The sequence below is a fragment of the Durio zibethinus genome, chromosome 25, assembly GCF_047325235.1.
Source record: "Durio zibethinus cultivar Kanyao isolate XHJ-2024 chromosome 25, ASM4732523v1, whole genome shotgun sequence".
In the NCBI taxonomy this organism is placed as follows: Eukaryota; Viridiplantae; Streptophyta; class Magnoliopsida; order Malvales; family Malvaceae; genus Durio; species Durio zibethinus.
In genome coordinates, this window is record NC_143186.1 from 10214092 (window position 1) to 10228960 (window position 14869).

At 28.5% G+C, this 14869-nt stretch overlaps 1 protein-coding gene and 1 pseudogene across 1 annotated transcript; both read right to left on the reverse strand.

Moving 5' to 3' along the window:
- Nucleotides 1–2833: 2833 nt before the first annotated feature.
- Nucleotides 2834–5289, reverse strand: LOC149511605 (scopoletin 8-hydroxylase-like; annotated as a pseudogene).
- Nucleotides 5290–9504: 4215 nt separating this feature from the next.
- Nucleotides 9505–11071, reverse strand: LOC149511606 (scopoletin 8-hydroxylase-like). Its single transcript, XM_089754448.1, has 3 exons — nucleotides 10461–11071; nucleotides 10011–10356; nucleotides 9505–9875 (listed from the first exon to the last, which is right to left on the reverse strand). The coding sequence occupies exons 1-3, from the start codon at nucleotides 10958–10960 to the stop codon at nucleotides 9624–9626; spliced, it is 1098 nt and encodes a 365-aa protein (XP_089610574.1). The 5' UTR covers nucleotides 10961–11071; the 3' UTR covers nucleotides 9505–9623.
- Between the last annotated feature and the right edge of the window lie 3798 nt (nucleotides 11072–14869).

Genomic DNA, 14869 nt, shown 5'->3' on the forward strand with positions numbered 1-14869 from the left:
TTTGAGGTACACATCAAAATTGTACTTGAGTTATGGAGTTTTTCAACTAGTTTTAGAAGGATTTACTGATGTTAACATGACAAGTGATCTTAATGGTAGGAAATTTACTTTAGGGTATTTGTTCACTTTTGCATGAGGAGCTATCTTGGTAGTCTAAATTGCAAAAGTGTATTGCCTTGTCAATACAAAGCTGAATATATTGCAGCAACTAAAGCAAGTAAAGAAATGCTTTGGATGAAACATTTTTTTTTTTAATTAGAGTTGAATCAGGAAGAGTACGTGATGTTTTGTGATAGTTAGAGTGCTTTAGATTTGAGTAAAAATGTCATGTATCATGCTAAAACGAAGCACATTGATGTTGATATTACTAGTAGCATTTAGTGATTAAAAAATAATAGATGCTATTAAAGAAAGTTCATACTAATGAGAATATAACAGATATGTTGACTAAGACATTTCCTAAGAAAAAGCTTAAGCTTTGCAATAACTTGGCCATAATGGGTTCTTTGGCCAAGGTAAGTTTCAAATGAAATTGTTATTATGATAAATTTCATCCTAATAGGGTTGGAAGAGGAGATTGTTAGGAATGTGTGGAGTCCAACCCTAATTGATTAGCCAATTAAAAGGCCTCAAGCCTTTTTGCCTTTGATCATGGAATAAAGCCCTACATATAAAAGTGGGGCAATTTTGCGCGTGAAAAGAAAGTGAGAGAGTAGGGCCAAAATCGAGAGGAAAAGAAAAACTAGGAAAAAATAAAGAGTAAAGAGAAAAGAGAGAGTTAGTTGAACAAAAGTCGATTCATAGTTTGATTGAGCTAAACTTTTGTCAACAGGTTCATGATTCAGTGTTCTACATTCTGAATAGTGGAGATCGGATTTGAAGCTTTCTAGGAACAAATCTATGGTGCATTTGTTGAGTCACCTATTTACTGAGATTTCTCCAATTGTCTTTCAAGTTGTTAATTAGCTCTAGTTTTAGTTAAAAAAGAACTTTGTATATCCATTTTTTTCTAGTTGTGATTTTTCTGGTGGTCCATGATTTTTTTTTTTACACTAAAAGGTTTTCCATATAAATCATGGTATGCTTTCTTTTTGTGTTGTTGATTATTGATTGTTGTCTATTGCTTTAGGTTTATTACAATATATTGCTTCTACGTTGTTGTGTTTGTCATTTCAAGCCCAACATTATTTTGTTTGAAAATGGAAGAAAAAAGAAAAGAGACTGAGTGAAATCATAATATCATTTTTATTGAAAAAAATTGCTTAAATAATAGGGTGAAGCATGGTTTCAAATAACAATTCTGTAATGGAATAGCGACCATAAAATTGCAATAGTTCCACCATCTGCCACCTCTATTGGGAGAAAATGCAGTTGAGAAATTAAATTACAGTCAAAATGGTGTATAATGGCGGCTAAAAAATGGTGTAATGGGGAATAGTTGCAATAACAGACCGTTATTGCCGCTATTCCTATTTTCCTAGTTACTGGTTCAAATTAATCAAAAAAAAAAAACTTCAACACAAATAAAGCAACTAAGAAGACTGCAAGAGTAAAAGCAAAAACAAAAGCAAAAAGATAACACAAGTATCAGATTTTCAGTTTCAAAATCAATTAAAAAAATTAAAAAATAGTATCAAATCATTTATCAACCATTCAATCGACAACAACCTTAACTTATTTCACAAATTACTCAAATTCAAATCAGCTTTAAGTCTTGAATCAACAATCAAGATCAAAGAAGGTAAGAGAAAGTTAATTTTTTTTTTGTAAAATTTATGTAGAATAATGTTGATCTTTGTAAGAATCTGAGAGAGATGAGGTCAAGGTACTTTGTAGGCAATGACATTGACAAGGGTATGTGAGAGAAAGTGATGGTACAGAGAGAAAAAATGAGAGAAGAAAGAGATGCGAAGAAGAATTGAAGATGAGGGTTTTTGGTTATCAAAATTTAGGAGAAATTTTAGGGGTGAGGGGCTATCTACTATTAAGTGAGACGCGTGGGAGTGGAGTAGGGTGGGGTGGGGTGGTGCAGAGGTTGGGTTTGGGTGGGTTGCTTTTTTTTTTTATTTAATTCTATAATTAATTTTATTAAAATATAAATTTAAAATTTTGTAATTTTTAAAATTATATATATATGGATTTTAGATGAAAATTTTTAATAAATTTTTTTTATAAGTTAGTTGAAAAATAATTAAAATTAAATATTATATTTTAATTTTGTTATTTATTTATTTATGATTTTTATTTGAAATTTAATAATTTTTTTGTTATTTTAGTATTTATATTGTTGTCAATTCTTTTACTATTAGATTAATTCTTATTAATTTATAATCGATGGAATTTGAAATTATTATATTTTTAAGTTTGTAATTTTATTAAATATGGATGCTTGGTATTGAACATATTATATTTAGTTAATATTTTGATTTGTCTAGAATTAATATTGAATATGAACTTGGCTTAAGCAAAAATTTGTTGCTAAACCAAATATGAATGCTTTATTATAATCTAAATAAAATTGTGAATAATTTTTTTAAAAAATAAAAAACATAGAGTGTCATAAATTGTTTTAAAAATCATTAAATAAGAGTTTTTATAATTATAATTATAATTATTACATTTTATAATCAATTGTGCAAAATTAAAAAAAAATTCACGATCGCAATGATCATGATGACCACAATGATCTCCGTTATATCCGAAATTGTGATAAATGCGACGTGAACGAAAATATGATCATGACCACTATTTAAATCCCTAAGGTAAAGTAAATGAGTTAAACTCTCAATGCCAAAAAATACAATAGAATTTTTCTTCATTAAGTAGAATTGATTTAAACAAAATCAAGAGATTTTTTAACATCATGTGCATTTCCAAAAAAATTGTTCATATAATCTAAGAATAAAAATTCTCTATAACGAGCCACCCCATTTTTCTCTACCTCTTGAGGCAATGGTGCAATCTTGTCTGTTGGTTTTGGATTGGTAAATATTGGTATTGATACTATTGATTTTGTGCTTGTGGTACGAACTCTATGCTCTGCACTTTTGTACCTTCCATTGCTTAATATCTACATAAAAAATGAAAGTTTAAACTTTGTAGATAATTAGGCAGCTAGGTACTAGAGCATGTTCGTTCTATTTCAATCATGAATTTAAAAAACCTTATATTGGCATGGTTAATTTTTCATTCAAATGAAAAAAGTCTCAGAATTTGAGGGTTTAACCTAGTGATTCATTTACTTTCATTAGGAAATGAATTATAGCAAGATAAAGGATTTGATTTTCTCCACATTTCTTTCTTTTAAGAAAAGAAAATGGTCTAAATATAAATTCTGATACAAACTTGTAACATATCACCAATATTGATGACCAAGGCACCAGGAATAGGAAAAATCTTTACCCACTCTCCCTTATTTTCCATATCCATATCTTTCGAAACTTTCACATACAAACCACAAATTCCATCTTGTAATAAGATTGTAAGGATACCCATATCAGAGTGTTACCCTACACCAACTGTGAGTTTAGGGTTAGTACACATCGGATAAAAATTCATGTTAACCATCTTTTTGCCAATCAATGTATCAATTTGTGAGTCATGTAGTTCCACTCCAAAGTTTTCCATCAAGGATTCCACCAATTTCCTAACCATTTCAAGTGATGAGTTTAAATACTGAAGAGCAACATTCCTGAAAAGAGAATATTGATATATTTATGAGTCTATTATAATTAGGTTTGGAATGCCGTGCTAAAAGAAGAAAATTGAGCACAAAGCATGTTTCATTACTTTCATTCTACAGGCCAATGTTGAAGAGCTTTAGCATCATTGGTGTAGGCTATGCTAATGTAGTCTTTCCACTCCAATGCTTTTTCTTTCTCTAGCACAACTTTGCATCAAGTAGTGAATCAATCAAATTATAATTATAAATGTGTGAAACCCTAGTCTAAGAGACAAGGAAATAAGTTGAATTTTCTTTTTGATCAAGATTTCATACTTGTGGAAAGGATGGAACTGAGGGTAGGTAAGAGGCAATCCACCAATTAGCCCATTCCAAAGGTTAAATATAAATTTTTTGTTTAATATATTTTATATTATTTTTTGTTAAGTTAAAAAAAATCAAAATTACGTGATTCTCAATAATTAATTGATAAATATAGGTGTTTATGAAGTTGAGTCAGATTAAGCCTAGTTAATCTTTTAAAACCTTTCCCCAAGGTTTTACCTAATTTAGTGAGGTCAAGAGGTTCTAAAATTTTAAAAATATTAAGATAACAAAAAACTATTAAAATTTGACAATTTTTATATTTTAAATATATTTTAAAATTAAAATTACATAAAATATTGTTATTAATAATTTAATGTTTATCATTAGATGAAAACTCAAAAATCTCTATCAAAGATTTGATTTAAGTCAAGGTATACATCCACTCGTCCCATCGATATGTCTATCAATAAATGACCAATAACAAGTTTAAATTATATTAAATTATATTAATTATTTTGGGTTTTGTTTCAACTACACAAATTTATTTGTCCTCATAAATAGTTTAGGTTAACCTATTACTTTTTCATAAAAAAAAAATGATAACCTATTACTTAGGTAACAATTTAAAAAATATGCTTCGCCAACAATAGAAAAAGGACAATTTGAGGAATATTCTAAAATCTTAATTGTATAATTTTCAATTTTTTCTTCAAATAATTTAATTTGTTCTATAGTCTATTCTTAATGGATACCAAGTTATAACCTGTGCTTCGCTATGAGTTAATTGCAATAAGTTCTCTACCACATAAATTACTCTAGATTATTCTATATTCAACAAGGATAAAGAAATTGCAATAGAACACAAAACTATTTTTAATTTTATAGTGAACAACAACAAATATTATTTAGCTTTTTTACAATTGAAAATTTTATTAACAAAGTTTAGAAAAACAATATTAAAATTGTCTATACATTTAGTTTGCCAAGTCATCATCATAAGAACATGTGAAACAAGTACCACAAAATTCTATCTATGTCACTTATAAGCAAGATAAGAAGCTTATCTTTACAACCTTTGATACATTTCTATTTAGAGAAAGAGGAAAGATAGAAAGATAAACTTTAAAAGTAAATAAGAATTTATTTCATACCTAAACTTTTCCTTCATGAGAAATGAATATTACCTTTCGTGTCAGCTGTGATTTTGGTTGTAACTTGCATAACTAAAAATAATATAGCAATAATCACAAAGTTAAGAAAAGCAAAAAACATAGCTTACAATTCTCTTCTTGTACCTCCATGCAATATTCATTATTGGTTTGGATCAAATGTTTAAAGACTTCTAGAGCTACCTGTCAAGAACTAAAACTGCCATAATAAAACTTGTGATTTATGTGTATGTGAGTGAATAACAACTAAAAATTTTAGTTCATTAGAAACCAGAAACAGGATACTCAAGTCAAGACTAGTATTAAATTATAGACCAACAACTCCTTGTTAATTACAAATAACTAAAAATGATAAATTAAAAAAAAATCAAAGATGCGAATAGAACTTAAAAACCTAAAAAAATTTAAAGCAAAACAAATAAAATATTAAAAATCAAGCCATGAAAACAAAATTGAAGAACCAAATTAAAAAAAAAACATGCAACCTCAACTTCATCGTTCAAAACTGAATTTCAAAATGAAACAAATCTCATCAAACAGTGGTCTCAAATAACTTTAAACATAAGTAAAATAAGATTGTGAATTTCACATACGTAAATGATAATAACAATGGTCTTGATAAGACTAATAAAATAATTAATGAAAAGAAGTAGAACTAGAATCAACAAAAATATAATTGAATTGCAAATCCTTTTTTTTCTTTCCCTATTTCCAATGGTTTATTATTTAACTTGGTTTGCATAATGTTTCCAACATGCTTAAATGAGCTTTAAACATCAATCTTAAATAAGTTAGATGGCAGTTATGAATTTTTATTAACATAATGTCATAACATATACATTCAAAAATCTATAGCTAGACTTAACAAATGGAGTTACCACCAATATTTTTTATCAGGTATGATTGGCCATCTAATGAATCATCCTTTTAAGGAGCTCCTAAGCTTTACTAAGGGTCCCTAAAAGAATAAGTTTGGGTTTACTAACTAGAATAGGGTTTGAGAGTTCGGTTACATATAAGGAAGTTTATAACACCCCCACATGCCCATCCGAAGGATCGTACCATTTTATTTTAAATTTATCCTAAGGTCTTGATTCTAATTGTTTTAAAATTTAATGTTCAAGTATTGAAAATAATTCTTAAGACATTCCATCAATCTGGTAGAACTCTTAAAAATATTTTCTCACCTCAAGAGTATTCAAGAATCCCATTTGTTTTCTTGAAAAGGTTGTCGTTGGAAAAAGTTTAATTATTTTTTATTTTTTTATTTTTATTGAAAACATATCTAATTATTCCATCATTTAGGCCAAATTAGAAATATTTTCTCTTTTTTGAATTTCTAAATTTTTCACTATTTGGGCCTATTTAGAAATTCATTTTATTTTTCTTTTATTTGGAAAGAAAATAATATGACAATTATTTTTCTTGAAATTTCATTTAAATTCATTCACCATTTAGGACAAATTTAAAGAAATTTCTTACCTAGAGATTTCTTAGGAATTTACCATTTGAAATTTCTAAGAATTTCATCCTTGGGTAATTATCAAATATTTTCAATCAAAAATTTATTTTAACTTATTTTTTATTTTTTCTCTTTTTTGTTTGAAAATAAATATTAGTTATTATTATTGAAATTTTATCTAAAATATTCCACCATTTGGGACAAATTTAAAAAAGAATTTCTCACCTAGGAATTTTATAGGAATTTGCTATTTGAAATTTCTAAAAATTCCATCATTGGATAATTATTATTTATTCTCAAAAATATTTTTTTGTTCTTTTTCCTAAGCTTAGTCATGTAAAAAAAATACCTCTAAAAAAATCAAATACATAAATAAATAACTAAATAAAATAAATAGAAATACCAAAAAAATAAAAACGACTCGGTTGGAGTGGCTCGACATGGCTTTGCTTTAGGCACAAAAAGCGGCTCGAAAACTTGGCTTGGAGAATTGACTTGGCTTGGCTTGACTGAAAGAATCAGCTAAAACGCAGGTTAGCAAAAGTAGGTTGCGCTCGAGTCCGATCACCTGAATAAAAATACATGGACCTTGATGGGTTTATTAAAGCGAAAACAACATCGTTTTGATGAGGAGATAAAAGCCCAAACTCAGTCTTTTCCTTCAGATTTTCCTTCTCCCCCTCTCTCTTTTCTTCCCCTTTTCTCTCCCTCTCCCTCTAGACCAGATGAATTCTTGTTGAATATTCATTTGATTCTAAAAATGTTGCCAAAATCTAGGTTTGTTCACCAAAAGTTGGTTGAAAGTTCATCGATTTCTGAAAAGCTATCATCGAAAACAAGGGAACACGTTAGAATCTTCAACCAACGCCGAAAATCTCACCAAAATTTGAAAAATCCATCGAAAAATTCAATCGATGCAAAAAAATTCATTGAAATCTGAAAAGTTTTGCCAAAATCTGAGAATTTTTTAGATTTTTCCAAGAATCTTCATTTTTTTTTTTATTTTTGTTGATCTTGCTATTTCTTCTATATATTTTCTTGCCTATCTTCATGTGTATTTTCCTGCTTTTCTATATGTTTATGTTTCATTGATCTTTTTTGTTGATTTCTCTGTATATTTATAGGGCCTGATAGAAGAGTGCTTGATTAACCAGGAATCCACCATTGACAGGGTTTCTATATTATCACCAAACATGGATTTATCCTATTGCAAATTAGATCCATCTATAATTCTTCCACCAGCAGAAATCTTCATTATTTTTTTATCTCATTATCCTAACCTAAAGATAAAGCAACTAAAAACAAAAAGAGAAAAAAGTCACAAATAAACATCAAAATAAATAAGTAAAATAATAAAAATAAAACCCAAAAAAATTAAAAAATAAATAAATAAATATAAGACATAAATTCATAAGCAGTTGGAGCTTAACTACTTGGACCTTATTGAGCCAGACCCAATTGGTTTGGGTCTAGACTAAATAGGGTATCTATACATAATGATACTACTAATATTCAATAGCATTACTAAAATCATGCCAAAAGAAAATTTTGAACAATCACTATCAAGTATCCCTAAATTTAATTTTTCAAAAAAATAAACATTTTTTCACTTTGACTTCAAAAAGCAATTTGAAGTAAAATTAAACAAAAAAAAAAAGGGGAAAGTTGAAAAGAAGAGGGAAAAGGCTAGAGTAGCCTTATGTGTTTGACAAGTAGTCAAAGGATCATTGAAAGGTATATCAATAGCCTAACATCTGCAATGTTCTGTAACACAAAGCTGCATAAAACCAAATAGGATTATCCTTTCTTTGCCGTGGCCTTTTCACTTTCTTTTGTAAGGTAGCCCTATGCTACCCTTTCATCAATGCCCCTAAGAAAAGTAGTTTAGGGTTGCTATTTACTCACCCCACTTGGACTGTTCATTACTTGTAGAGAAAATTAATTGTTATTTGGGCTTAATTTAAGTAGCAAAGGCGGTATGAGATTGCGATGGAGGTGGTAAATTTCAGTTCTGTGTTTGTTTGTTAAACATTAATATCTATGAAAAAAATAATGGAAAGCAATAGCAAGATTTTTCTTTGTTTTCAATTTCTTGACGGCTTGACCAGGGGTAATAAAATAAAATTTTTAGAAAGTTAAAAAGGAAGGAAATTAGTTTTACCTACTGGACGGAATAAGAAGGATTTTTCAGTTAAAAGGAGAAAAAAAATCTTCAAATAAAAATTTAATAATCATTCAAATTTGTATTATTTTATTACAATCAATTCACCTTATCAATTATGTTATTATTAGATAAAAATTGATTAATTGTCAATACTCATTTTTATCTAATTCAAAACTCAATTGGAATAAAAATAAATGTTTAAGTAGTCTGATTGGGGATATATATATATATATATATATATATATTTAAAGTTCAATTGATCTGAAATAAGAAATTTTATACTTAATTAATTATAATAAAATATCATAAACTTAAATTATTATTAAATTTTTATTAGAGAGCTTTTTTTTAATCATTTTATCATTCTTTTTTTGTAGATAAAAGATCGCAGTTTGAGTATAAAAGAAAATGCTACAAGGGCTGGAATTAAAATACTAAACTTGCTAAATATCACTTAGACTCAATTGATTGATACATAATTCATTGAGTTTTTCAATAGGGGTTGAATCCACTTGCCCAAATCAAAACACTGCCCTGTTTTATTTTGGTAAGAAAATTATATATGTTACTGTATATGCTACGTTATTGATTTTTAATACTACATATATTTTGAATATTGTTGCTAATAATCAGAAAAATAGTTGTGATCTCAATTACAAATAAGAAGCTGATGAATTACAACTTTTGGTTCGAAAATATAGAAAGAACAGATATCGGAGGCTACCCTAAATCATCATCATTTTATTGTCACATGTAAAACACTTGTGCTAAACATAAGAGGGAGTAATAGATGTGCCAAAATCAATAGCAGCGAGAATAGAGTAGAATATGTCTTCTATTTCAAGCCAAGTTGGGTTTTGCAAACTCAAGGGACTTCTTGCCATCATGTGCATTTCCAAAAAAGCTGTTCATGTAATCTGAAAAAACAAACTCTCTATATCGAGCCACTCCATCTTTCTCGACCACCTGAGGCAATGGTGCAATCTTTTGTGTTGCTTGTGGGCTCGTAAATATTGGTATTGACACTCTGGACTTTGTGCTTGTGGTGCGAACTCTATGTTCTGCACTTTTGTACCTTCCATTACTTAATATCTGAATAAAACAAATTAAAAACACAATTATTAGTATTTTTTTTTTCAATCTTCCATTTGTTCAAATTCTTATGCTATAGTATGATTAATTTTCGAATGAAATGAAACGAGTGTCGATAGAAACTTTGATTTGAACCTGTAACATATCGCCAATGTTGATGACCAAGGCACCAGGAACAGGAGGAATCTCGACCCACTGTCCCTTCTTTTCCATGTCTACATCTTCTGGGACTTTTACATACAAACCGCCAATCCCATCTTGTAATAAGATTGTGAGAGTACCCATGTCAGAATGGCGTCCTACACCAACTGTGAGCTCAGGACTAGGACATGTTGGATAATAGTTCATATTAACCATCTTCTTTCCAATGAATGCATCAATCTTTGAGTCATCTAGTTCCACTCCAAGATTTCCCATCAAAGCTTCAAGCAATTTCCTCACCATATCAAGCGATGTGTTCAAGTATTGAAGAGCAACATCCCTACAAAGAGAATATTGATATTTATATGAATATGAAACTCTATAAATGCGGTTTGGGAATATCTGGGAAAAGAAGAATAGAGAGCACAAAACATATTTCATTACCTGCACTCTACAGGCCAATGTTCAAGAGCTTCAGCATCATTAGTGTAGGCCATGCTAATATAGTCTTTCCATTCCAATGCTTTCTCATTTTCTGGGACAAAGCTCGTACCATACTTCACTAACGGGGTTGGACTCACTTCTTTGCAATAAACAGCCTTCCTTTCAGCGGGCAGACCAAAGAAGTTATGGGCGGTCCCTTTAAGGGACTCCAGTAGATCGACGGGTACTCCATGGTTCACAACTTGGAAGAAGCCAAGAGTCTCAGCGGCTCTAACAATCTCCTTGACTACTTCATCATGGTCAGGGCCATGAAGCCTCGACAAATCAACCGGTGGCATCTCACATTTGGTTGCATTTTTCTTATCAATCTGCTCGGCTGGTGGTTGAATGTAAGCCTGGGGCACCTTTGATATGCCAGAGTCCACCAATCCCTTCACGCCGTTTCCATCTTGGACGACAAAGTTGAAAAGTGAGTTGCCATTATCGAAACTTGGAGCCATTTGGGTCTGTTGTATATTTCTTTTGTATGTCGAGAAGTTTTATTGATAAGAGGTTGTGTGGTGCTTCAACCAAAGGGAAGGAGGCTATTTATAGTGCATGGCTGGTTCATCATCAAATATTAAAATTTTAGTTTCCTGTTGACCTTTATGGTGAATGACTTTGAATTTTTCAGCAAGACAAGGTATTGGGCGTCTAAAGATTGACAATTATCACTTTTGGTGAAGAAATTTAGCATTCTATAAAAATCAAGGAAGCTGCCATAATCTAGAACGGGTTCTCTCCATCAGACCAAAAACATAAGCAAAATGCCAAAATGGAAAGGAAAATTTCTTAAAACTTTCCATTGCATATTAATTTTGTTAAAAGGAATAATGATAGAGTACATTTTCTCCATGGAATTAGAGATGGGAATAATTAGAAATTTGTTCTCTCAAGATATTACGTCATATTCATAAGTAAATATTCTCAAATTTTAACTTAGAGTTTTTGACAGGTGGGTGTATTCAAGATATTTGGGCTCTTTTTGATTGATGCTTTTATTTTTTACAAATAAGTTAATTAGATAATTGTTATATACCCATTTTTTTCCTATTGTATATTTGGGTTCAAACTGGAATGTTTATTCAAGATCGTGCAGTTCTATCAATAAAGAGTTTCAAATCCAAAATTCAATTCCGGGTGATGAAAGTGATGGATTTCATGGAATTTTCATCCAAATTACGTTGACGATTAGAATAATATTAACAGGACTTTCGAAGGGTATTGATTTTGTACTTCAAAAATAATATATTTTATTAAATTGAAACATAATATAGCAGCATATGTAAAATATGTTAATTATATTTAAAATACAATAAGTTACTAAATTTAATTATTTATTTCATATGCATAATAATATAATAATAAAGAAGAAAAAGGACAGGAGAGAAAGAAAAAAAATAGGAAAAAGGTAAAAAAGTACAAAAAAGTATATCGAATTTTGATCATTTACAATTTGATACATAGAAATTATAAAATCTCAAATTAATTGATTGAATAACAGTTAGCTTTAAATTCTATGAATGAATTAATAGTTTATTGCTACAATCTTAATCATAAAACTAAAAAAAAACAATAGAACTAATTGATTTAGTGTTGAGATATAGAGATTTTAATTTTTTTGTTTTACAAAAATATTTAAGGTGAGAGAAGACTTTCCTAATTCAGAATCAAAACAAACCAAACCGTAGGTATAAAAAATAAAACCTTACATTAAATTTATAGATTAAACCAGCTTTTTAATCATTTAGATAAACGACCTCATTGATAGCAAAATCAACAAAAGAAGTATTTTGGTCGACTATTTCTTGAATTAATTGATATGTTATAAGAGTTAGTATTTGAAAATTGAGTGTTTAAAAGAGTTTAAATACATAATATCTTTTTCAGTAAGATATATAATAGAGTGAAGATTTAAGAATAAATTAGAAACTTAAAAAAAAAAAGTATTTTTTCTATTTGTTGTAAAATAATAAATATTTAACTATTAAATTATTTAAAAAAAATTTTAAATATGCATTTCATGCCTTAAAACCATTTTACTGTCTTGATCTTATCGTTTATCTATCATTCTCTATTTCTTTTAAAGTAAATACTGTGTCTTCAGTTGTGAACTTTAGACCAAGATTTTATAGCATGAGGAGAACCGGTGGATCAAATAAGCCTTTTTTTATTTATAAAATTTTTGTCAACCGGACTTGAATTTTAGATACGAATAAACATTCTAGAACCAATAGCTATCGATTTTCCCCATTTTTTTGGTCAGAATTGGTGGTAGCTGAAAATCCATTTCCTTAAGTTTCTTCCAATGTTTACGTAAACAAGTAACTGAAATCAAAGATGAAAAACTATAGATGATCATATTTAAACGGCCAAAAACTTTTCTTGCTGAAACGTTCAAACCCTTTCATCATCAATGTCAAATGATAATTATTATTTTATTATTAGTTTTTTTAACAAAGAAAAACAATGAAGACCTATAAATTTAAATTTAACAAAAACAACTTAGGAATCTTTAATTTGAATTTTTTAGATTATATAACAAGGGAATATTATTCGATATTGTATAATCCAAATTTGATTAATTGATCTACATATTTGTATACCAACAACAAATGTAAAGAAATAAGAACGACCAAAAGTTTGGTTTGAATTTCCTTTTTTGACCCCGAAAATATAAGAAATAAGAGATAAAAATGGCATGACAAATAAATAAGAGATCCACAGACTAAAGAAGTAAAGAAATGAACATATAGTCATGCGTCGGCTCCTTACATCTATGAAAAGACTAAGCATTAATGATCAAAAACTGTTGAGTCATGCCAAATCCCGCATTGATTTAAATGGTATTATATAAGCATATACCTAATTTTATTAAATTTCTCAACTTAAATTGCACGTTCATGTTTGATTTGATATGACAAGTAAAAAATGTTTTAATTTTGTTGGTTGTTTATATTATTTATTTTTTAATAAAATTAATAAATTGTATATTTTAATGGAAAAATATAAAAAGAAAAGCTACTAAAAATAAATATGAAATATAAAAACTAAGAGTTGTAGGTATGTTTAGAAAAAAAATTTTTTGATAAATAGTTATGGGAAATCTAAAAATAATAGACATTCAATCAGAGAAGGAGAAAACATATAAAATATAATTATTTTTTCAGATTACAATTTAGTCATAATATTTTTGGAAGTACACTATCTATTTTCATTACTGAATCAAACAAATAACCATACCTATTGCACAAAAAGACTTAACATTCATTAAATAACCATGCTTAAGTTTAAATTCTTAGGTGAATGCTATGGGATTTAATTGTGTGATCGGAGAAAACAATCTTTTTAATTATAAAAAGTAGTTATAATGTGAATCCTCATTGGGTTTTATCTCTTTTTCTAAATTTAGAAACAAAAGGAAATTTCCTTAAAAGGAATTTAGACTTTGGGCTAATGGAAGGTGCCCCAAGCTTTCCATTCGCCTACCATAAAGGAAGCATGAGCAAATCACCATTGACCACGACTGATTAGTGGGTCAAGCTTAAGCAAATCGCCATTGATCATGACTGATAGATCTAAGGAATAGAAAACATTCTATTTCTTTGTTCTTTCCATATTTGATTATTTTGGACTCTACAGAAGAGGTATTAATTACTTTGATATTCTATTATGAATGTAATATATGGTTATCTGGGTTTTTGTACCTATTGATTATTGACCAGTATATATAAGGAATTTAGGTATAAATTGGTTAATTTTGTTAATTTACTTTGAAAATAACAATTTTTTTAAAAAAATATGTTCAACAACATAACTAAAAGATATTTTTGAATAATTAAATGTAAATTTTTTTTGAACAAAATTCATGATTTAATTTTTATATAGGACAAATATATTAGAATGGTTGTTAAATTTAGTTTAGCATTTATATTTAAACAATTTTGCCTTAGTTTTCTTTGGGATCATCTCGATTTTATAACTAAAATTAGTGATGGGCTTTGTATCCAAATTTCACGTACTGAAATGGTATCTAACGTTTGTTAAATATGATTAAAATATTTGAAGTGCTCTATACCATTGAAAAGTCATTGTTTTTAACAAAAAAAAAAAAAAAAGAAAAGTCTTGTCAATACTTCGTTTGAATTGTGATTTCCTGCATGTAGAGAAAGTTCATATTCACACAAGGCAGCGCAGGGCTTGAATTTTAGATTTAATAATATTTTTATTTATTGTAGTAATAATAATAATATTTTAGTCAGAATTGGGTTTGCCATTCTAGAAATATTGTGGAAGCTGAAATTCGAATTCCTTGGTTTATAAATTATTAAATATCTTTAAATGCTTATGTAAATACCAAGCACCTTCTC